At 38.8% G+C, this 22,333-nt stretch overlaps 2 protein-coding genes across 2 annotated transcripts; one reads left to right on the forward strand and one right to left on the reverse strand.

The window, feature by feature from the left end:
* Positions 1-130: 130 nt before the first annotated feature.
* On the reverse strand, positions 131-2,016 carry LOC116212966. Its single transcript, XM_031547734.1, has 3 exons — positions 1,756-2,016; positions 888-1,339; positions 131-550 (listed from the first exon to the last, which is right to left on the reverse strand). Exons 2-3 carry the CDS (start codon positions 1,332-1,334, stop codon positions 398-400), a joined length of 600 nt encoding a protein of 199 aa, XP_031403594.1. The 5' UTR covers positions 1,335-1,339; positions 1,756-2,016; the 3' UTR covers positions 131-397.
* Positions 2,017-2,733: 717 nt separating this feature from the next.
* LOC116212962 (eIF-2-alpha kinase GCN2) lies at positions 2,734-20,056 on the forward strand. The gene is made up of 30 exons (XM_031547731.1): positions 2,734-3,131; positions 3,833-3,901; positions 3,988-4,047; positions 4,123-4,228; positions 6,438-6,542; positions 6,788-7,210; positions 8,597-8,731; positions 8,814-8,900; positions 8,986-9,069; positions 9,171-9,282; positions 9,977-10,094; positions 10,781-10,835; positions 11,457-11,626; positions 12,063-12,244; positions 12,417-12,565; positions 12,688-12,937; positions 13,625-13,907; positions 14,032-14,125; positions 15,056-15,136; positions 15,238-15,294; positions 15,746-15,877; positions 15,957-16,040; positions 16,495-16,603; positions 16,680-16,816; positions 17,600-17,707; positions 18,082-18,167; positions 18,471-18,573; positions 18,681-18,803; positions 19,264-19,406; positions 19,526-20,056. Exons 1-29 carry the CDS (start codon positions 3,007-3,009, stop codon positions 19,375-19,377), a joined length of 3,741 nt encoding a protein of 1,246 aa, XP_031403591.1. The 5' UTR covers positions 2,734-3,006; the 3' UTR covers positions 19,378-19,406; positions 19,526-20,056.
* The last annotated feature ends 2,277 nt before the right edge of the window (positions 20,057-22,333 follow it).

The raw sequence follows: 22,333 nt of genomic DNA on the forward strand, positions 1-22,333 counted from the left end.
TCGATAAGAGTGCTTGAACGGTTAAACCTGATTGGTTACTCATTTACTGGCAACAGGCCCTACCAGGAAAACGGCAAGATCAAGCATCTATGGCGGCAAACACATTGTCCGGATGAGTAAGCACATAAGCTAAAATGAACGTTCTCTAATATATGTAAATCCGGAATCTCTTGTCGATTCAGTATTTCAGTTGTCCCCGTATCAACAGACATATCATATTCCAGGTCATGGTCAAGCATCCAAAGAAAAGGCCCACATGACAAAAGGTCAGATCGATATACTACTATTTTTTCCAGCAAAAGGATGGAGTGGGCGTGTCTACTTCTAGATTAGGTTATTTACAAGGTTAGTAGCTGTTACCGAAATGAGAATTTACTCGGGATGTCTGATCGACTCATCAGTCTTCCAAGGCTTTGACGTTGTAATAGCTGGCCAAGAGACGAGCCGATCCATCAGCCATGACCCCCTCGATCAACGTATACTTCTCGTTGTTTGCCTTTAGGGCATCCGACTGCTGCTTAGCTAGCTTTTCTTCTTCTGCCAGTTGTTGCTGCAAATGGAAGGATCGTGCAGATAATCAACACGGTGTCTTCAAAAATGCATAGGTGCTATGTACTACAGTTCACTGATATTAGAATTTCCAGATAAAGTTTCCAGCTTCTCATATTCTTGAAAACATTTTCTACAAGGAAAAAGTGGCAGGCTAAAATCTATTGCATTCACTAGCCTTATCTGCTGAGCACAAACAGAATTCAGATAATTGTGGACTCCAAGTACTGATGCAATCGTAAAGATTCAGCGGAAAACAGAAACCGTGCAAGAAAACAACTAAAAGTAAGTAACTTCAATGGCAGAAAATATTTTTCAAACACAGAAACCAAACTTACTTTCAGCATGAACGAAGCTTCAGCAGCGTGCTTTTGAGCGAGTCGCTTCAACTTCTGAGCAATCTGAAAATCTGGATCGTTGGGGTCCACCCATCGGATCTTAATCTTCCTGCCAGGCTTTACGGGGCGATCATCGAACATCTCCACTTCTGCAGGACGAGCCCTCACAGGTCTTGGCATCCCCAAGATCATGAAAGGATAGGAGCCTATGACCTCTTCTATGATCATCTGAGCCTGCTGCGGCGACTCGACTTCAACCAAGGCACAACGAGCCGTAAATTTCGATTCCGTGTAGTTTGGAATGAACTGCACGCCCTTGACCGTTCCATACTGATCCAATGCCTTTCTCAGGATGGATTCGTTGACCTGGGGTGAGAGATTGTCAAGATAGATAGTCCTCTTCACTCGCTCCATGAATGCAGCATACTCCTCTGCAGTTGAATCCATGCGTTCTGAAATACAACGTAAAAGATTAGCCACAATACTATTCGAAATCCAAACTCCCAACCATATCGAATGCCAGAATGAGAAAACTGAACGCATGAATAGGCGATGGCCATGACACCAGCCCGGCCTCTAATACCAGTGCCGTGCCCTGCACAGAGTCCGTTAATCCGACACGAACATAGTCTTCGCAATGAAATCAAAATGCAGACATGGTATGAACATCGATTACACTGATTACGATACAAACCCAAATCAGCAACTATAGAACATTCGACCAACAGTCACGCAAAACCTAATGAATGATGCTTACAATCAGCTATCAACTTAGCCAACAGCCACATTACCGGCTAATCAATGATTCAATCGGTTAAGCAATCAACAATAGAATGAAAAATCACTGAAGGAGGAGGCAGCAGCTCACCGCCTAAAAGAGCAGGGAGTGCCAGCAAAGGCTCGGTAGCGGCAGCTTGCGGCTGGTTCAATCCCTTCAATCGCGGATCTCCTTCCTTCCGAAACGAGTAAGCGAAGGAACAGGAAGGAGAACGATGGGGCTTGGCAGAACGGGAGGATGGAAGAACCGGAGATTCCGAGAGGAGTTCAGAGTCGTTCTTCTTCCAGAGCTGTCGACAATGGCGACCGCTGCTTTCCTTCCTCTCTCTGCTATTGTTAATGGCGTTTCCTCCGATAAATGGCGAGCAGGTTCTGACTCCGAGCGAGTTTGGGTTTATTTGAGTTTGCCCCCTCAAGTTTACTCTCTCTTTGCGTTTTCCCAATATTTTTTATTTTTGGTGAAATGTTCCCAATAGTTTAGATTGTCTTGTAGTTGGCCCTTTATAGACTATTATGAGAAAATGGTTCAAAATTTAGCTCATGAGGACGAATTGAAGTAAATAAACATGCCAGTACAATAATTAGTCTCAATTAATAGATTTAAAAAATTTTGTGATATAAAAAGAAAATCATTTCTTTTTCCGAACTTTTAGCTTTTACACAATTTTTTAAATTTTATCTTGTGTTGGATAAAAGATATATTGAGAGTACATGTATTTTTGCCTCCCATCACCCATCAAAAATTTCCTAAAAATTTTATTGGCAACCGGTTACAATTTTATACTAAACATTTGTATTTTGGTCATATTTAAGAAAGTGGGGAAGGGTACATGTACATCCTCTTCCTTTTTCAAATTAAAATAAAACTCACCTGTAATACCGTTGGAAAGTAGCCATTTTTTAGGTTACCAGAAAGTCGATGATATATTTGTCTTGACTATATGAAGTTCACGACAACATTATTGACTCCACACTTTGAGAATAAAGTTTGGGGCAAAATGTTTCAAAATTATAGTTGAAGGGCGTACTATGTAAATTTACGAAGAATAATAATACGACTTTGAAGTCGAAGGCAAGAGCAGAGCAGCCGAGAGTTTGTCTTCTCCAGTGTTCAAAAACAGATTCATTCAGCGCCACCCCCCATTGCAGTGTTCGTTCATTCCTTCGTTCTCCTGATCTCCGGCGCTTTCGAAGTTGGCTAGAATCTTCTCCAGCAGCCCGCAGTTCCTTCCTCTTCGATTGCTTCCGAGCTATAAGTCCTTCAAGGAGGTGTTTGGCGATGTCAGACTTTGCAGCTGAAGTGAGCTGAGCGATAATCGGATGAGTCCTCGATCCGGATGATATGGGGCAGGGCTCGAAGAAGAAGAAAAAGGGTGTCAAGAGAAGCAAGGGGAGGAGCGCTTCCAAGGACAAGGCGTCCCAATCGGACGGTGACAATGATCTGCTTTCCGAGGAAATCACCGCCCTGTAAGTGCGCCTTTAGCTTGTTCCATGTTATGCTTCGTCAATGGCGATCGCTGGAGCGGGCTTGGAGCCGAGTTGAGCTTTTAATACTGAGTCGATGCACTTGGTATCGGTTTGCAATTACTTTTTCTAGCATTCAGCTGATACTTCTGTACTATTGTGCGAGGAGTGAAATCAAAGTGCTACCTTGAATTGCTCGGTTTGATTTCAATTCCAAATTGTGTAGAAAAACTGGTCTTTATGGGCAAAACACGAGACTTGTCGTTAAGGCGCAAACCACTTCCCGTTTCAGATTGTGTCCTGGTGTCAGCTGGACTAATGTGTCGAGTAAATTATTGTGTAGTACTGACATAGGTTTCAACCATAAGTTGAGGCAGGCAGGAGGACTTGATATACTCAATAGTTGTCCTTCGAGTCAAACGGACCATTTTGTACATATGTTGTTTGTAAGGCTAACCATTCGTATTCCTCTCAGATGTGCTTTTACCATTCTTCCATAATTTTTTGATCGTATCTTGTCCATCTATGTTCACTGAACCCACACAAACTTATCCCTGATTCAATGACATGAACTGTTGATTGATATTTTCACTACAGGATGAATTTTGGTTCCTTCTTGTGAATAAGTTGTCCTGTCTCTTTTCCCTTTCCCTTGCATGCGTTAAATGTTGATGGTAACAAGAAAACTTATGATCAATGTCTAGGTGCGCAATATTCCAGGAAGACTGCAAAATTGTCTCAGAGTCTCCTCCCAGGATGATTATCAAGCTCAGGTTTTGTTTAGTCTGTATTTGAATAGATGATCCTTCAAGTAATGAAAATTTTCTGGTTATGCTTAACTGACTATGAATATAAGCAGGCCTTACTCCAAGGATATGGGCTTTGAGGATGTGGATGTCTCGGCCCTTCTTTCTGTCAGGTTGGTGGTGCTGTGATAACACATTGGTATTCCATGTCTTTGGACTTACAATTTTTCTATTGTCTTTCCAAATAGGTGCTTACCTGGCTATCCTCACAAGTGCCCAAAGTTGCAGATAACTCCTGAGAAAGGTCTATCAAAAGCTGATGCTGATAATCTTCTCTCTCTCCTCAATGACCAGGTGCAACCTGACTTTTGGTTCTTTATATCATTTGTGATACAAATATACTATTTGAGGGGTTATGTGGTTTACTGCCAAAGGGGTTTTCAGACAACGCTGTAGTGGGGTTGGTTTGTCGATGATTTGGGACTAGAACATCCTGTTTGAATGTGGTTATCGATTACTGAATAGGTTGGCCAGTTCAGTTGTTTATCATGCAACATGAGTAGTCAAATTCATAGCAAAGTGTTGACAAATGCTATTGGTAGCAATCCTCTTGATAAAAATTGGCAGCTATTATACCCCTTATCTGTCAATTTATATTATTGGGAAAAAGACAAAAATCCCCTTGTGGTTTGGGGTCGGGACAAATCGCACCGTGTCTTTTGTTTGGGACAATTAGGCCTCTCGGTCAGACATAGGGGGTTACGACGTTAATTTTTCTTTTCCATTTTCAGTTCTCAATCTTTAGCCTTTTAATCATTTTGGTTCTAAATCTTTTTCTTTTATAATCCATATCCTCAACTTTTCATTTTGTTTCATTTTAGTCCTATAAAGAAAATTGAAAGGAAGGAGGGGTCGGGGTCGCCGATTGGCGGCCCCAACCCGAATCGACCGAGGACTTCGAGTCGGAGGTCCCTGGTTGATTCGGGTTGGCGACCCCAATTGGCGACCCCCACCCGTGGACGGCGGCCCCAACAATAAATCAACCGAGGACTCCGAGTCAGAAGTCCCTAGTTGATTCGGGTTGGCGACCCCCACCCCTCCACGGAGGTCGCCGGTACCCACGGAGGACGCCGGCGACCTCGGTGGAGGGGTCGGGGTTGCCGATTGGCGGCCCCAACCCGGAATCGACCAGGGACCTCCGACTCGAGGTCCTCAGTCGATTCGGGATTGGGGCTGCCAATCGGCAACCCCGACCCTTCCGGCGTCCTCCGTAGGTATCGGCGATCTCCGTGGAGGGGTTGGGGTCTCCGATTGGCAGTCCCAACCCCTCCACCGAGGTTGCTGGTGTCCTCTGTGGGTACCGGCGACATCGGTGGAGGGGTTCGATTGGCGGTCCCTATCCCTCTTTCCCTTTCGATTTTTTTATAGGACCAAAATGAAAAGTTGAGGATATGAATGATAAAAGAAAAAAGATTTAAAACCAAAATAATTAAAAGGCTAAAAATTGAGGACTAAAAATGAAAAAAAAATTAACGCCGTAATCCCTTATGTCTAACGGAGCAAACCACGGGGGGCCAATTATCCCAAACAAAAGAATATAGTGCGATTTGTCCCAACCCCAACCTACAAGTGGGGGTTTTTGTCCTTTTCCCTATATTATTTAATGACATCAAGGAGATCCTGTTGTTCCTCACAATGCTTTTTTCACTAGATATGATTTTAATGGCACTTGTCCTTCTTGATTTGCATGTATGGTTAAGGGGTCCCTCGGTGTGATTCCTATTGCGAATAGAAACTTTACTTCATAAAAATATAATGGTGCATTTGGTTTGTAAGTAACATCTTAAAATCAGATTTTGATTTTGAAAAAGAATGGTATAAATGGTTATGTATGGGGTCCATCCTTTGACTTTATATGAGTTATGTGATTTTGATTTTGAAAAAGAGTGGTATAAATGGAGCCCACCCTTTGACTTTGTATGAGTTATTTTGTTTTGTTGTGGGTAGAATTAACTTAAAGTAAGATTTTAAAATCTCACTTTGAATCCAAACGGAGCGATATCTTTTACCTCACAATGGGGGATTCAAGGAAGAATATGCATTCTTGTGAATAGTATCTGAGGGTCAAATATAAATTGACAATGAGATTATTAGATATATTGTAAAACATTAGTTTTGTTTTAATTGGATTAATGCTTCCAATTCCAATTAAATAAATATGAAAAAAAAATATCCACAGATAAAGATAGAATTGTTTATTTTTAATTGTAACTAAATCTTGAATATTCCCAAGCATGTATCAAGTGCAGTGTAACTTTTCTTGGTTGCTGAAATATCATCCCTTCAAATGTGTATGTACAATAAATGCAAGGGAAAAGCAATCCCTGAAAGGCACTTAAAAGGGTTCAGAAAAAGTGTCACGTAACGTATTTGATACCTCTTATATCTGTAAACGTCCATAAATGTCTTTGTCAAACTATTGCATTCTGTCCAATGATACATATCTTTCGAGCTGGTTCATCAATTGCAAGGCCTTCTGATTTTATTCTGAAATTGTCTACAGGGCAATTCTAATGCTCGCGAAGGTCGTGTGATGATTTTCAATTTAGTGGAGGCAGCACAGGAATTCTTGTCTGAAATAGTACCAGTCGGTCAAGTAGGAAAGCTGGTATGCTTGTATTCTCTAAACTGTCAAATCACTGAATTTTGCTCAGCTGATTATGTTATCGGAAAAGATAATTTTCATGGATCGGTGACCCCTTTCCCCACCTTGGAATTGCCGAGAGATGAAATTTGATCTTCCTATCTTCACTAGTAACTATGCACGTGGTAATCAGAGTTATAATGTATTATCTTGATTAGATTAAATTAAAATTGCTGCCTCCATAACATATGACTTGTTCTGTTTTAAAGGCTCCATTGTCAAATGTAAATGAAAGCACAGCAATGTTACAGAAGGAGTTAGCAATTTCATCATACAAAGGTGCATCAAGAGGACCTTTTGTATTCGGTTTTATTGATCTCTTCAGTGCTTCTGGAGAGTCATGGAATTGGAGTCTTGGGATGAATCAAAACATTGAGAAGCACTCTTTCCAACAGTTGCATGCAAAAGTTGGTACAAAATCCATATCGGAGATTCCTGGTAAGAAATTTGATGAGGTTGGGAAGCCCTTGGGAATGCAAGATAAGAAGCAGGTACCATTGCCCAGCAAAACAGCCAACTTGGATACGCTTCAGGAAGAGAGTGAAGATGAAGATAAGAGCAGTAGTAGTTCTGGGTCAAGTAGAAACATGATGGAGGAAGTAGTAGGATGTGACTGCACTGGTGATGAAGAGGTAAAGTATTTAGAATGTGGTTGTATTCATGTATTTTAATTTGTTCCTATGCTGTAAAAGTTGTTGCAGCTCAGTTGCTTGACTCTCTGTTGGGGGAACGTGTTTCTATCCTGATTCATAATCTCATGTCCTTTACTTTTATGACTCTTCTTTCTATCATACTCATTGTGTAGCAGGCAGGTCAGTGGTAATTTATAGAGTAATTTTGTCGTGCACGATATGAAATTGGTTTCTTGTTTGGAAAGACTGCAATGCTAGATATAATGTTCCTTTTGCCTACACACAAAAATAAAAAATAAAAATCCTTTTATCAGATCAGGACGTGTGAAATTCATTCCAACGATTAGGCAGGCTGTGCACATTAGGGTTAAGTAGGCGAGAACAATAATGTAGGAGTTGTAGATTGTTAAATTTCCAAATGGACTTATATATAGAGGGTTCATCACCAACCCAAAGCTTAACACTGTATTATGGGAGTTTTTAGGGGAGGGAGAAGAGAGGAGAGGAGAGGGGAGGGGAGAAAAGGGGAGGGAGGGAGAGGAGAGGAGAGGGGAGGAAAGGGGAGGAAAGGGGAGGGAGAGGAGAGGAGATGAGAGGAAATGGAGGGAGAATGCATATCTTGTTTGGGAGATTTTATGGAGGGAGAGGAATGGAGAGGATAGTTAATGAAACAAAAGTATATTATAAGACAATTATACCTTCATTTATTTTGAGTTACATTATTTACTTATATTTAATTATATTAAAGGCCACTTTACATTTAACAGTAGCATAAAGGTATTGTTGTGTATATATTATAACAGTGGCATATACATACACTATTACGGTTATTTATGTAAACACTAATAAATAACAGTAGTATAAAGTTAAAAAAATCTATTGTAAAGAGAGTTGTGTAGAGTGAGTTGTAGCAAATCACACATGAGTTCCTCCAAATTCCTCCAATTTGGAAGGTTAGGAAATTCTTAACAATGGAGGGAGACTATTTCCCTCCAAATCCCTCTTTCCTCCCTCCTCTCTCCCTCAAATAAATCTCCCAAACAAGGGAGACACTCTCCTTCCAAATCCTCTCCCTTCCTCTGCCTCCAAATCCAAATCCCAAACACACCCTAAGTTGATAGGTGTTGGAATCCAACCATCTTATATACCCAGGTTTTTCTTATTAACATTCAGATGTAGGATTAATCTCAACTCAACATGAATCTTTAATTGTTATCCGGTCAAGATGTTAGCACATGATGATAGTATCTGATCAACTAGGATTTAGGAAGTTAATTAGTTAACCACAAAAAAGGAAAAAAGAAATAAAAGCTCTTGGACATATGAGATTTCAGTTTTATACCCCCGTCTTGGTTGGAAATCACTATGATATCCTTGCTCTTGCAGGATGCGTATGTTGAGAATCGTGCAACCGCAGATGATGACAGTGATAACAGTGACAACTGTCCATCAGAGTCACATTCTTCTGCTTCTACGGGTCATTTTCAAGCATCTGGAGATGTTCGCAAAGATCTTATACTAGTGAGGCTTTCTGCAATGTCTTTTTATCATTCCTTTTGAAAAATCACATCTTTGATCTAATTAGTGCCTTCCACATGCTTAGGTTCATCTCCTCCACCTTGTTTGTGGTTCAAAAGGGCCATTGGCAGACACTTTGCCGCAGATATCCTCGGAACTCTACAATCTTGGAGTATGTAATGCGGCCACGGCATCTTTACATAGAACTTCATTTTATGATTATAAAACTGATATATTCTTCTCCCCCATCATTTCAGATACTTTCTCAGCAGGCACAAGATTTAGCTTTAAAGCCATCCTCATTTAGAAAAACTTTTGATCATGCTTTCCGACAATATATGGTAGGTTTCCTGCATCTAGCCGTCCTTGTTTTTAATGTAACTCTGTCTATCTAATCTGATTGTTGTATCCTTCATTTTAATATGCTTTTGTATAATTCTAGGCTTCGTCAAGAACTTCTCAATTTTGGAAGCTAATGGAGGACGCAGAACAGCCTAATACATCTCTTCCAAGTTCTCGGTATCTCAATGATTTCGAAGAGCTTAAGCCCCTTGGTAAAGATGTTTCTTGTACCTATAGGTTAGATGGTCAAGTCAGCTTTTTTATTTCTGAAGATAAGCACTTAAGTTGTGTACCCTGAAGATTTTAGACTTTATCATAGCATACAAAAAGTAATCTATCTGCAACATCTCTTGAGTTATCATGCATTTGCATATCTGCGAAATTAGTTTGATCATCCTCCCCCAAAGTTGTTGATGTGGTATAACCGGAAAGTTTGAATCAGCTAAATCATTTTGGTTATCATTTAAAGATTGCTTGAATGACACTCACCCTTCAACCTTGGGAAGCAAGCTTCCTCAGCTAGTACATTCTGCGACTATGGCATGTTTGAGGTCCACTTGAAAGTCTGAGCAGCACCTTTTCAAACCTTTCACTGTTTCCGTGCGTTCCAGAATTTCAAGAAATTCCTGGTACATTCTTTGCATGTCCTTGTCAGATGCATTACAGTATAACCCTGTAAAAATTCAAGAAAAGAAGTAACGTACTTATTCCGCAAACTTATAAGTCGTTCAGCCTGCAGAGCAAAGTCTAAGTCTTGTCCAAATCAGGATGGCTAAATTCAGTGGTTACTCCTTTTTTTTTTTTTCAGTTTTTGCATGTTTTGCTTCTCATTGACTAGTGAGCATTCGGAAATTTCAGATAAGGCACAAATCATCATCAACATTATCCTGTTTCATGATTGGACAGGTCATGGTGGCTTTGGCCATGTTGTTCTATGTAAGAATAAACTGGATGGAAGGCAGTATGCAGTCAAGAAAATCCGTCTAAAAGACAAAAGCCTACCCCTTAACGACCGTATATTGAGGTTAGTTTCAGTTTCCCATTATTTAGAAAAAAGTTGTTCTATTTCAAAATGAATGATGCTATGTTGTGATTTGTGTTTGGACCACTTTCCTGTTGGTTTTACAATTGGACCACTTATCTTCAACTTCATATACATGATGTTTTTGATTTTTTGACCATCAAGATGGAGGCAGAGATTTAAAAAAGGCTTTGTTATTTCCCATTATGGTCTTGTATGTGACAAAGGACCACTCGATGTCTTTTTTTTCTAGGAGAATGATCACTCAACTATAATTTCTACATTATTCATCCACTTATGAAAGCACTATGCAAAAAATAGTGAAAGGCAGGAGAGTGAGAAAGGACAAAGATCTAAGGGGAATATCTGTGACAAGATCATGGATTATTATGTACATTTGCTATCTAAGTCAACTGGTTTTATATGTTGCCTCTCAACATGGCTGTATCGGGTATTAGTACTGCACTGTAGTGAGAGTTGATACATTTTATTGCCAATTTTCAAGAAAAAGTTTGTAGGTTTGGCTTCATAATGTTTTCTAAAATATTCAGTTAAAAGCTTTTGGAGCTTTTTTGGTTTTGCTATCTATATCTATATATTAGCCTTCTTCCCTAGGCAAAGTCGATTCTTCTCGGGTGATATACAATTTTGGATCTTTTTTCATGCATAAAGTATGTTGTGTTAACTAGGGAAGTAGCCACACTATCTCGTCTACAGCATCAGCATGTGGTCCGCTACTACCAGGTGAGAGTTCAGATTGCTTCTTCTTTCCTCTCTATTGGTAAATGAAATTTATGTAAAAATAGAAGACCTCTTGAGTAACCACGGATAAAAGTAAGGGGCTATCAGAAAAATAAGGACATCTTGGCTAAAAAATCATAGTTCAAGCAAAAGAGAAAGAAAGTAGAACTAGGGAGCTGTCATCATAGGAACCAGGGGAAGTTATTACAGGACCCGGTTTCTCCACTGTAATTACCTATTATTTCTGTTTTAATTGTCACAACCTATCATTAGGCGATATACATTGCACCATTCTAAAAATCTATCATCAAGGAAAAGGAAAAGTTTTCATCGTCGAACGTGGACTTCTCAATTTTTTAAAATTCTTTTCTATGTTTCCAACTAGTCTTCATTTTTTCGATAGTGATGTCTTGTAAGGCTCCTCATTCCAGAACTGCTCTCTGAAACCTCCAATAGTATGTAACTAAACTGAAAAACAGCATTCTAAATGAAGATACGGTTTCGGCAAGAGGCCTAGAACATTAACCAATCCTTAACTGGGTTCATTATCCAGATTTTTCACTGAATAGAGTTACTTCTGTTCATCCCTCTTTGAGCTTCCGCGTTAATTTGTGATACTTCCAGGCATGGTTTGAAACAGGAATTGCTGGTTCTTATGGTGATGCTGGTTGGGGTTCCATGACAGCCGCAAGTACCACTTTCAGCGATAGGAATTTGAGCTCCACGGATGGTTTTGGACAAGACAGCAAACTTGATTCAACTTACCTATATATCCAAATGGAGTATTGTCCTAGGTAAATTCCAAATACTGTTGTATAAGGCGGCAATATATCTCATGATTACTTCAGCATGTTCCGTGAACTAGCTTAGAACAATACGTGAGTAGCTGGACATAATTAGCCTTCCAAAAGTTCATGGTACAATTTTCCGTCATCATAATTACTACATTGAACCTCGCCTTTTCCTAGATTTGACAGGTAGTGATCCTACTGCTGCTGGTGTCCTTTTTGTTTCCTATATCATATGTTTTTCAAAAGATCAAATGAATGTTATGAGTGGACATGAGGTAGGACTTCCAAGTTATTAAAAGGATCAATTGAGCGTTTTACCCTCAATTTTATAATTGATCAAGAATATGTGGGGACTTTTAGTTTATAAGGCAGTCGTCTTTTAGTCAATCCCTTTCTGGTTTCCTTATGTACCAATGTTGTTTTATTTTGGGTTTTGCAGGACTCTTCGCCAAGTCTTTGAATCTTACCAGTTTGACAAAGAACTGGCATGGCATCTGTTTCGCCAAATTGTAGAAGGCTTGGCACATATTCATGGACAAGGGATAATCCATCGTGATTTAACACCTAGCAACATTTTCTTTGATGCTCGTAATGACATCAAAATTGGGGACTTTGGTCTTGGTAAGTAGCAGACAGATATCTCAGAGGCTCGATATTCATTGCTTAGCATATTTAGAAACAAAAACTTTTACAGATCAGTTCTTTGACATGGTATTAGTGTAAATATCTGTTTCCAGCCTCGGGGGCCCCTATATGTGTTCTAACATTCTTTTTGCAATATATCCTGTTCCAGCTAAGTTCTTAAAATTTGAGCAGTTGGATCAGGATCCAACTTTATCAACTGAAGCAACTGGAGTATCATTGGATGGTACTGGTCAAATTGGAACCTACTTCTACACTGCCCCCGAAATTGAGCAAGGTTGGCCAAAGATAGATGAAAAGGTGAACACTTGCTGCCGATTCTTCTGTTTTATTTCATCTAAGTTCCAGCATAATCATTCTATCTGCTTTATTGTCTTTTCTTATCTACATTTTGTAAATTACCTGGAAATGTTGTGATGCAGGCTGACATGTATAGTTTGGGAGTTGTGTTCTTTGAGCTATGGCACCCATTTGGGACTGCTATGGAGAGACAGATTATATTGTCTGATTTGAAGCTAAAAGGAAATCTACCTTCTGCTTGGGTTGCTGAATTTCCAGAGCAAGCTTCTTTATTGCGGCGGTTGATGTCTTCTAGTCCATCTGACCGCCCATCTGCCATGGAGCTTCTGCAGCATGCATTTCCACCGAGAATGGAATATGAGTTATTAGATAGTAAGTTTGGTCTTATTTGTGTCTAGAAACCAGTTTGTAAGTTACTACAACTGTTCCAACTTCCTCTCGACTTTGTATAAGTATATATATGAAGATTGATTGCACATTGTGTGACTGGATACTAGAGGATTGAAAGGCATAAAATTTGAACTAGGCAATGCATACTCTTGATTTGTTGAGAATCTTCATGTTAATGCTGAAATCCAGTAGGAAACACCAACGAGCATAGCAGGACATTACATTTTGCCTTGAAAAGAAAAGCATTCTGGTATGCATTAAATGCAATGTCCTTTAGATCCTAATGATGTTCAGACACATCTTCAATTGATATAATAGATTATCTCTGGGGAAAATTCATCTTGCCATTTCTCCCAGAATCCCTGAATAGATTTTTTGCAGTCATTGACTTACTATTTCACTTTTATCAGTCTTTGCTTCTTTGTACCTTGAAATAATAGCTCAGCAGACGGGATTTTCCCCAGAGTCTATGATTTACTGATTGTTATGCAGCTTTTGGATATTCGAACAAAACGACCTTTAGAGGATTTTCCATTTTCCTATGTCAAATGCGTCAGCTTTTAATTTTTCTGCACTCAGAATTCAACTCTGTAGAACATTGAAACTTGAAAGCTGAAATGCACGTTTCATTTTGCAAGCTCTCACAACATAATGCATTGTCTCTTTTAGATATGCTTCGAACAATGCGAACTTCAGAGGATACAAGGGTGTATGACAAGGTTGTTAGTGCCATCTTTGATGAAGAAGCATTAATGATGAAAGACCAAGAGCAGGATGCTGATAGATTAAAGTTGGACGGCAATGTTGATCCTTATATCAGTTGTACAGAATTTGGCGCTGAAATGCGTGATCATGTGGTTGATGTCACTACTGAAGTCTTCAGACAGCACTGTGGGAAGCATTTAGAGTTTATCTCAATGTGCATGTTGGATGATCGTCCATACTATATCAGGTTCATGTCATTATTATTTCCCTACTTTTCTTCATTCAAAACCGAATGGGCCTGATGTTTAATTTTAATTTTTTTTTTTTGGGAATGTTCTGATAGCTGACTTCTTTTGGATTTTGATGACAAGGAACGCTGTCAAAGTTCTGACACATGGTGGAGATATGCTTGAACTTTGTCATGAGCTGCGTCTGCCATTTGCAAATTGGGCCGTCAGAAAAGAGGTAGTGCACTGTCTTTTTGCTATAAAAGTTCTTATCATTCTGTGTAAGCAATTTTCCGAAGTGTTCCCAGCATTGGACCTCCCTATGCCAACAAAAACTTGAGCAGACTATAATGTTTTCACGTTCTACTAATAGCATTCTTATTATCTGTTTATGCCAAATTCGTTGTTTAGACTATTTCAATGCGTACATTTCTTCTAGGTGGCAGAAACTTCTATTATAAGCATAAAGCATTATCTAGATGAAACCTTTTCTCCAGCATAGTTGTTAGAGGAATCTTGCTATGTAAGCACTGCTCTGGTTGTCCATGCATACATGAGCATTAGTATAGTGCCTTATCTTTGTTGCTCCTTATGGTCAGCCTGGTCATGCCTAATATCACTATTAGGCAGGTGAGATGTTGCATAATGAAGCCATACTTTTCCATTTCCCATCAGAAATGTATTGGGATCTCATTTTAAGCATATTCTACATGCCGATCTACCTTATTGGATCTGCTTTCTGTTGCTTTGCAACCCTTGCTATATTTTACGAATATTCTGCTTGATCTCTTGAAAGAGTTGGTTTCCATTATTATGAATTCACTTATTTTATGCTATATTCTCCTTTGCTATGTCAATGATCAGAAATTGGAGAATGGGAAATCTTGTGCTGGATTATCTGTGATAGTAGAAGCAAGATCTAGTTTAAGATAGGTTCCTTTTTTGAACTTTACTGTTCCTTGTATCCTATTATTTCTCGCTTTAGGCTGTTTACATTTTAAGTTTACTACTCCAGTTAGTGCTTCCACTCTCTTTCTTATCCCTGCCCTGGAACATAATGCCTTACCATTTGTCTAATCCCCAACTCATTCTGAAGTAAACCTCACTGCTTACCGTTATCACTTAGGGGCATGAATTGTTTCAACTAACCAGTGTTTATAAATTGCAGAAATCATCATTTAAACGATATGAAGTCTCATATGTCTACAGAAGAGCAATCGGTCACTCCCCGCCAAATCGTTACCTTCAGGTATGCTGATTAAGATTTTTTTTCCCTAGAATGAGATGAGAACATTTTAACCCATTAATAAAATTTAAAATGTTTCTATGTTGGTGTTATGCATCGAACAGGGTGATTTTGACATAATTGGAGGTACTTCAGCCTTGACGGAGGCAGAGATTATCAAGGTGCGTCTGCTTTTCCCTTCTTTACAGGGATCACCATATGAGGAGCAATGCGCTGGATAAAGGTTGAAATATTAGACTGAAAAACGAGAGCTTACTGACAACTGTTCACCCAAAAGTAACAGCGGTACAGCTACTCACAAATCAATATTGCTCTTAGTTTTGCTGTTAAGAGAAAGAGTGGTGTTTCTCAAGAATATATACTAGGAGGAATGTAAGGGCGGCTATGGCTGCATCGTCTTTGTCAATTTTCTATTGCAAAATTTTTGCCTATGACATGCTCTGGAGTATGGATTGCTCTCTCTTTTGAATCTATAGTTAAATTTGAATGGTGAGATCTAACATTTTCATTAAAAACTGGCAGGGTTTCATAAACTTTTGGAGATGACATAATCTAAAATGTCTTTCATCCTTTTTCATGTAGGACAATTATCTTCTCTTGGTATTTTAACAGGTGACTATGGACATTGTAACTCGATTTTTCCCTGCTGACTCGTGTGGCATTCATCTTAATCATGGAGATCTATTAGACTCTATATGGTGTTGGATAGGCATCAAGGCTGAACAAAGACAGAAAGTAGCGGAGGTGCGTATGTTGATTTAGATGCACAGTGTTAATTATCATTGGAATCTTGTGCTGAACGAAATTCTTGTTCAATTTGTAGCTTCTCTCATTGATGAGTTCTTTACGTCCACAATCCCCTGAATGGAAATCAAAGTGGGTTGTTATAAGGCGCCAACTATTGCAGGTCAGAGGAATACATTTGCATCCTGATTATATTGCTCTGTTTCTTAAAGTTGTTTTCTGGTAATATGTATGTATGTATGCATAATTTTGAAACACCCTGCTTAATTGCAGTCAGCTAAGCAAACTTTTTGGTTGACCTGATCAAATTGCAAATATCATTTTATTCATGGGATTTGCTAAATCTTGGAGTAGATGCTATAAGCAAATCTCAATGTAGCATTTTTCGTTATCGCAAACAATTATATATTTGAGATTGTATAAAGCTTTTCAAGTATCATAATTCCCAATATTGAAAATATTAAACCAAAAGGTTCTTCCACAAGGTTCGGACATAGTTTGAGAAAAGTTGGCCCCAAAGACTTACAGGATTGCCTAAAATAGCAATTGAACCCAGTTTAACATGTTACTATATTTAATTCAACACATTTTGTCTTACACGATTCATTGTTCTCCAGGAACTTAAACTAGCTGAAGCTGTTGTAAATAGATTGCAGACAGTGGGTTCAAGATTCTGTGGAGCTGCATATCAAGCTCTCCCCAGATTGAGGGGTGCTCTGCCTGCTGGTATAGTTTCAATGCTGAATATTAATCTAGTTTCTGTGGGAGGAATATTTTTGTCAAAGGATACCTTTTCTGGCAGATAAATTTACACGCAAGGCACTTGATGAAGTGTCGAACCTCATTAGTTACTTAAGAGTATGGAAGATTGAAGAAAATGTTTATATCAATGCCCTGATGCCACCATCAGAAGGTTATCATCGGGATCTATTCTTTCAGGTCTGGTTTGGCTTCATCCTTTCCATGAATTGTTATTGTGAATCGTTCATACATTTAAGAACTGTTTGATCAAAAGGTGAAACATATAATCTAGTTTTTATATTTGGAATCGTTACTCCTTAATTGTACAATGCTCAACCATTCGTGGATAGTATTACTAACAGAGCAACTAAATCGAGAGCTTCTGATTCTCAATTGTATGTCCAAAGACTAATAGTTAGTACTTACATGAGCAAGCATAGGAAAGATGTAACTCGGATGAGAATATTAGTGCCAAAAGAGAGAGAGAGAGAGAGAGATCCAAGTTTATGTCTCCCATATAATAAGCAATTGCAAACGCCCCAAAAGGGGGGGGAGAAAAAAAAAAAAAGAATGAATGAAACCTGGCAAAAAAGAAGTGAACACGAAAAAGAACTTTTAGTTTTAGCAAGGAATTCCCATTTGAATGATCCCCCGGTGGGGCCTTTCTTTTTTATGGAACTTGATTTGATGTGTGCTCCCACTATTTGTTTAATAATTAGAAAATACATGGTGAGAGAAGAGAAGAGGACATTAATGTTAGGTATCGGAGACTTGTATCCTGATTTGCACTGTTCTCTCAGATATCTCTATTTCATCTCATGTATTGTTGTTTTGGCTTGTGCATATAACATGTATATAATGTCCCATTTTCATATATACCTTCTTTTAAGAGTACAAAATTGAAAGAAAAAGAGAGAATTGGTATCTTTATTTGGAGCTTGGGATCTTCATATAATGAATTATCTTCTGTTTGTTGCCCAGGTTTACTTAATGAGGGAGAACACCGGTGGATCAATTTCAGAAGCCGCATTGCTTGCTATTGGTGGGCGCTATGATTACTTGCTCCATCAGTTGTGGGAGCATGAAAATGTAAGCTGTGAACTTCCTAGTTTTGGCCCTTTACTTCTATTAGTAAAAATTTGATGACCGATCTGATCATTTACATGGTTTAGTGTGGGTGCTTTATCTTTCTAATTGTGATAAAAATAGAATTCATGATGGGTTCTCTTTATCTATTCATGTAGATAAAAATGAAAGTTCTGCTAATTCTTTATTAGATCACTCCCAGGAGGTAGAACACACAGGTTTCCTGTTCTTTATGTTTTAAAGATGTAAAACAGTGACCTCTGTTTGAAGTCTTGTACTACCTGGGCCCTCGCGAATTTTTCACAGGAGGAAAGAGGGCGTACTTCTGTTGGACACATTGGTCGTGTACTATTGATTGCTTCATTTCCTGTGTCCAGAAAACGAATCCTCCAGGTGCCGTGGGAACTAGTCTAGCCCTTGAGAACATAATCGAGCATTCTTCAGCTGAAATAAAGCCATTTAGGTAATGCGCTTTCTCAATCAGGGTATCTGTTGAATGTGAGCTTGTATGAAGACCGATAATTTGTTCCAATGTATATCTATATACATATATATGTATAGGTGTGTGACAGTGCAGTGAGGATGCAAATTGCAAATATTTATTAATATGGGTTGTTGCTCTAAAGGCAAATTACACTCTTTAACAAGTAGCCCTATGGGCTGTCACTGGCTTAGATCTTTAAAGTTATCTGGTAATTTTCAATCATCAATCGTTATTTTCCCCGGTTTTACCAAATTCTCTTTTGTCCATTCTTTTCCCTTAAAGAAATGAAGCAGGCACAAGTGTCCTTGTATGCTCGAGGGGAGGAGGTGGTCTGTTGGTGGAGCGCATGGAACTTGCTGCTGAGTTGTGGGAAGAAAACATTAAGGTTTGGCAGAGGAATGTATCATTGCATTTGTGTCCATATTTGCTTTGGTTCTATTCGCCTAAACCACACACTTTCTTTTTCCCCTTTTTGTTATTTACATGCAACAGGCCGAGATTGTCCCGGTACCTGATCCAAGCCTTACGGAGCAGTATGAATATGCAAATGAGCATGACATTAAGTGTCTTGTCATTCTAACTGATGCAAGTGTATCTCAATCAGATTCGGTCAAGGTAACACTTCCATGTCGACTCAAGTTTGTATCTTCATTTTCTCTTTCCCATGTGCACTAAATTAGTTCTGGAAATAGTTTTCCAGTATTACATTTTTTTATTATGTATGAACTAACAAAAAGTTTTAAGATGTGCTTAAAAGTTCAATAATGAAACAGTCCTGCCCCCTCGGTTTTAGAATCCGAAGGTATACAAAATATGGCCTAGCAGTTGTCTGGCCTTTTTTTTTATAAAAAAAAGGGAAAAAAATCCTATGTTTCTTTAGTTTGTACTTTGTAGAAAATTTGACTTTTACCAATTTTGAGTGTATGGACCCACTTTTTATGGTGCTTGATGTATAAGAAATAATATATAAAGCAAAGTTTGCGGTTGTTTTGGCGGTCTGCATTTTTCATTTTCATGTTTCTGGAAATAATCATGGTTCTTCATGAACATTAAGCTGGAAAGTTCGCATTTCTAGGTCCGTCATATTGAGCTCAAGAAGGAGAAGGTGGTCGACAGAGAAAAACTCATCAAGTTCCTATTGGAAGCGATGGCAACACAGTTTAGAAACCCGTCTATTTGGAGTAATTAGTTCAATATTTCCCTGACACTCAGCATCAGGTAACTGTTGTGCTGAACTCACACATAATGTTAGTTGCTGCCAACTTTTCTCGAAACATACCCGAATACGTAGATCTGTTTCGTCTGTCGATGCCATGTTCTGATATCAACCTTTACAGATCCATCTTCCTGCTGCCAAGCAATCCTTTTGGCCATTTGCTGTAACGAAGAGTTTATTCTCCCCGAGGCCTATGAAAACTCCTCAAGCCCATGGATCTAGGTAAGTCCATGTGCAAGTACATGTGTAGGTGGCCTCACCAAGGGCTATGCGCGCAAGGGAGGATTCGAACCTACGACATTGTGAACTACTCACAAAGCGTACGCACGTCCTAATCACTTGCGCTAATCCTTGGGGTTATAGGGTTTAATATTGGCCATCTTCTTGGGTGATTGACAAAAGGAGCTCATCAGCGGGCTTCAGTTTCTTGTAGATCAAATTTTGCTAGGTTACCCCTACAGAAATGATAGTATACCAGTAAATATTCGAGATTTTTGTGTGATTGGGACAAGTAAATTGACGATAGCCAAGCCAATTTTGAGTGAATGTTTTCTATATGCTTGAGGCCTCATGTGTTCATTGTCTGAACTCCCAACAGTCTCCTGATTGATTGGACAGATTCACCTCTAGCAAATTTTTTTGTTCATCACCATATTCCTTATATTCCTCTAAATTAATTTGCATAGTTTTTAAGTTTTACGCTTTATAATTTTGAGTCAATCATAAGATTATACCAATTAAACTTAGACTGGATAGGGAAAAAAATGATAATAAATTAGTTAAATTCTTGACTCGGTAGGCTCGAGCTTCCATTGCTTTTACCGAGTAAAATCATTTGCAAACCAATATGCCATGATTATTAGCAATCGAAATAGGGTGGAAAGGAAGACTATCTAAACCTTTGAGAAGGTTAAGCTCTTCCTTGTAGGAAGTCGGTAGAGATGCATATAAGAAACATCAAAATCTCAAATTACAGCCATCTACTGCGAAAGCGAAGTGTGAAAGTCGAGTTATGGAACATTATGACCGAACATCTTAGCATTTTAGGTAATTACATTGGGGGTACAAACTTCATTAAAAATGTAACACTTCGGTACAAATTTTAAAAAATATAACAATTAAGTAAAATATTATTTCAAAATATAACAATGTTTGTGCATTCTGTCAATTTAGATACGATACCGTGAACTTTTTATGACCCGGCTGACTACTTCTTAATGTAATGATGACATGGCTGCCTACCTCAAATATGTGTTCCATTTTCTTCCCTTTTCTTGTCCTTTCTTCACCGTATCTTCAAAAAGCCCTAAGTCCCAAATTTCAGATCTTGGTGACTCGTCCTCCATTTCTTTTCTTCGTCGTCCTTTTCCCGACCCCAGAGCGTGCAATTGGAATCTGATGGAGTCACCTCATCCCAATGTAGCATTGTCGAGACGTTGCAACTTTGAAAACTCGATCAAAGGGAAGAAACCTAGGTAGGAGGTTCGTCAGCTATTGCAAATTTTGTAGAAAGCTTGAATTTTGGGTATTACTGGGACGATTTGAGGAAGGTAACCTAAGGCTGAGGAACCTCTAGTAGCTGAACAAGTGAGAGGAATTAGAAGGGAAATAGCTAAAGATGTGTTTGGATTGGAAATTTTGTCCAACTCAACTCAATTTATTTCATAAAAGGACAAAACATGATTAAAATAAGTGAATATGGTGGGGTCCATACCCCATGACAATTCCTTCCAATGAACCCTTCCTCTTGTGTTGACCACAGTCATGTTTTTTGCACAATGCTTTATTTGTTTTTCAAAAGGTCACGGCATACACAATTGCCGTGACCTTTGAGGGATTTTTTTTTTGACTTTATCTTCCTTTTCCTTTTTGCCGGTGAAAGTGCCGCAACAAAGGAGTAATTGTATGCACGAAAATAATTTTATTTATACAAAAATCAAAATGAATCAATGTCAAATCATAACAATAATTATTACTAATTTTAAATACAAACACCTCAGTGTATGTTATCGCCCTCCTCGCTCTGCACGCCATAATCGATTAGTGATACGGTCGCGTACAATATTCATTTCGGCGCTACTCGTGTCCACATCAACTCTAATTCCGTGTTGCTGTGGTGGATTGCGAAATCCATCGTAATCCGCTTACGCATCGCCGTACTCCATAAATAATCTGTCATGGTAATTATTATAAAATTATGCAAAACAAAACAAGCAAGGACAAGTTGTCCTTGTGTATACGGTTTGAAGTTCGTCATTACAGTCAGTATGGCAAATCTCTTTTTCAAAATACCGAAGCAACGTTCGATGACATTACGCACTGACGCATGGCGCTGGTTGAATAGCTCTTTTTCCGATGTTGGCAGATAATGCTGAGGGAAATCGCTCCGATGATACCGTTCTCCCTTATATGGAGCCAAATATCTCGATATATTTGAAAACCATGCATCAACAATATAATATTGTCTTGCAAAGAACAAAAGGAAAATTAAAGATAACTAATTTCGGCTAGCAATTTCATAGAAAATTGAAAAGGTAAAAGCAAATACTTACGACCACACGGTGCTGGAAAGCATTCAAGTGACGCAGCGTCAGCAAATATTCTTGAATCGTGTGCGGAACCCTCTAAACTCGTCATCATGTATGTGAACATCATGTCGTGTGAACAAGCAGTCAATACATTTTGTGATATATCGGCATTACGATCGCGATAAGGTACTCTGTTCGCATGTGGCATGCATGCATCGACATGGGTTCTATCGATAGCTCCAATACAATGCTGCATGAAAAACGCATAATTATATCTAACTCACATATTATACCGAAAACAGTTCTATACAATATGAAATTAGCAGATAACATACCCTAAAGAAGCGCCACCTTTCATCATTTTCAATTTCCGACTGGACAATAAATTTTCGCGGTGTTAT

The sequence above is a fragment of the Punica granatum genome, chromosome 7, assembly GCF_007655135.1.
Source record: "Punica granatum isolate Tunisia-2019 chromosome 7, ASM765513v2, whole genome shotgun sequence".
NCBI lineage: Eukaryota > Viridiplantae > Streptophyta > Magnoliopsida > Myrtales > Lythraceae > Punica > Punica granatum.

Coding starts and splice junctions, on each gene's coding strand:
- LOC116212962 (XM_031547731.1), top strand. CDS start 3,007: ATGGGGCAGGGCTCGAAGAAGAAGAAAAAGGGTGTCAAGAGAAGCAAG. Junction 7,211..8,596: donor ACTGCACTGGTGATGAAGAG/GTAAAGTATTTA, acceptor TTGCTCTTGCAG/GATGCGTATGTTGAGAATCG. Junction 15,878..15,956: donor AAAGACAGAAAGTAGCGGAG/GTGCGTATGTTG, acceptor TTCAATTTGTAG/CTTCTCTCATTGATGAGTTC.
- LOC116212966 (XM_031547734.1), bottom strand. CDS start 1,334: ATGGATTCAACTGCAGAGGAGTATGCTGCATTCATGGAGCGAGTGAAG. Junction 551..887: donor AAGCTTCGTTCATGCTGAAA/GTAAGTTTGGTT, acceptor TTCCATTTGCAG/CAACAACTGGCAGAAGAAGA.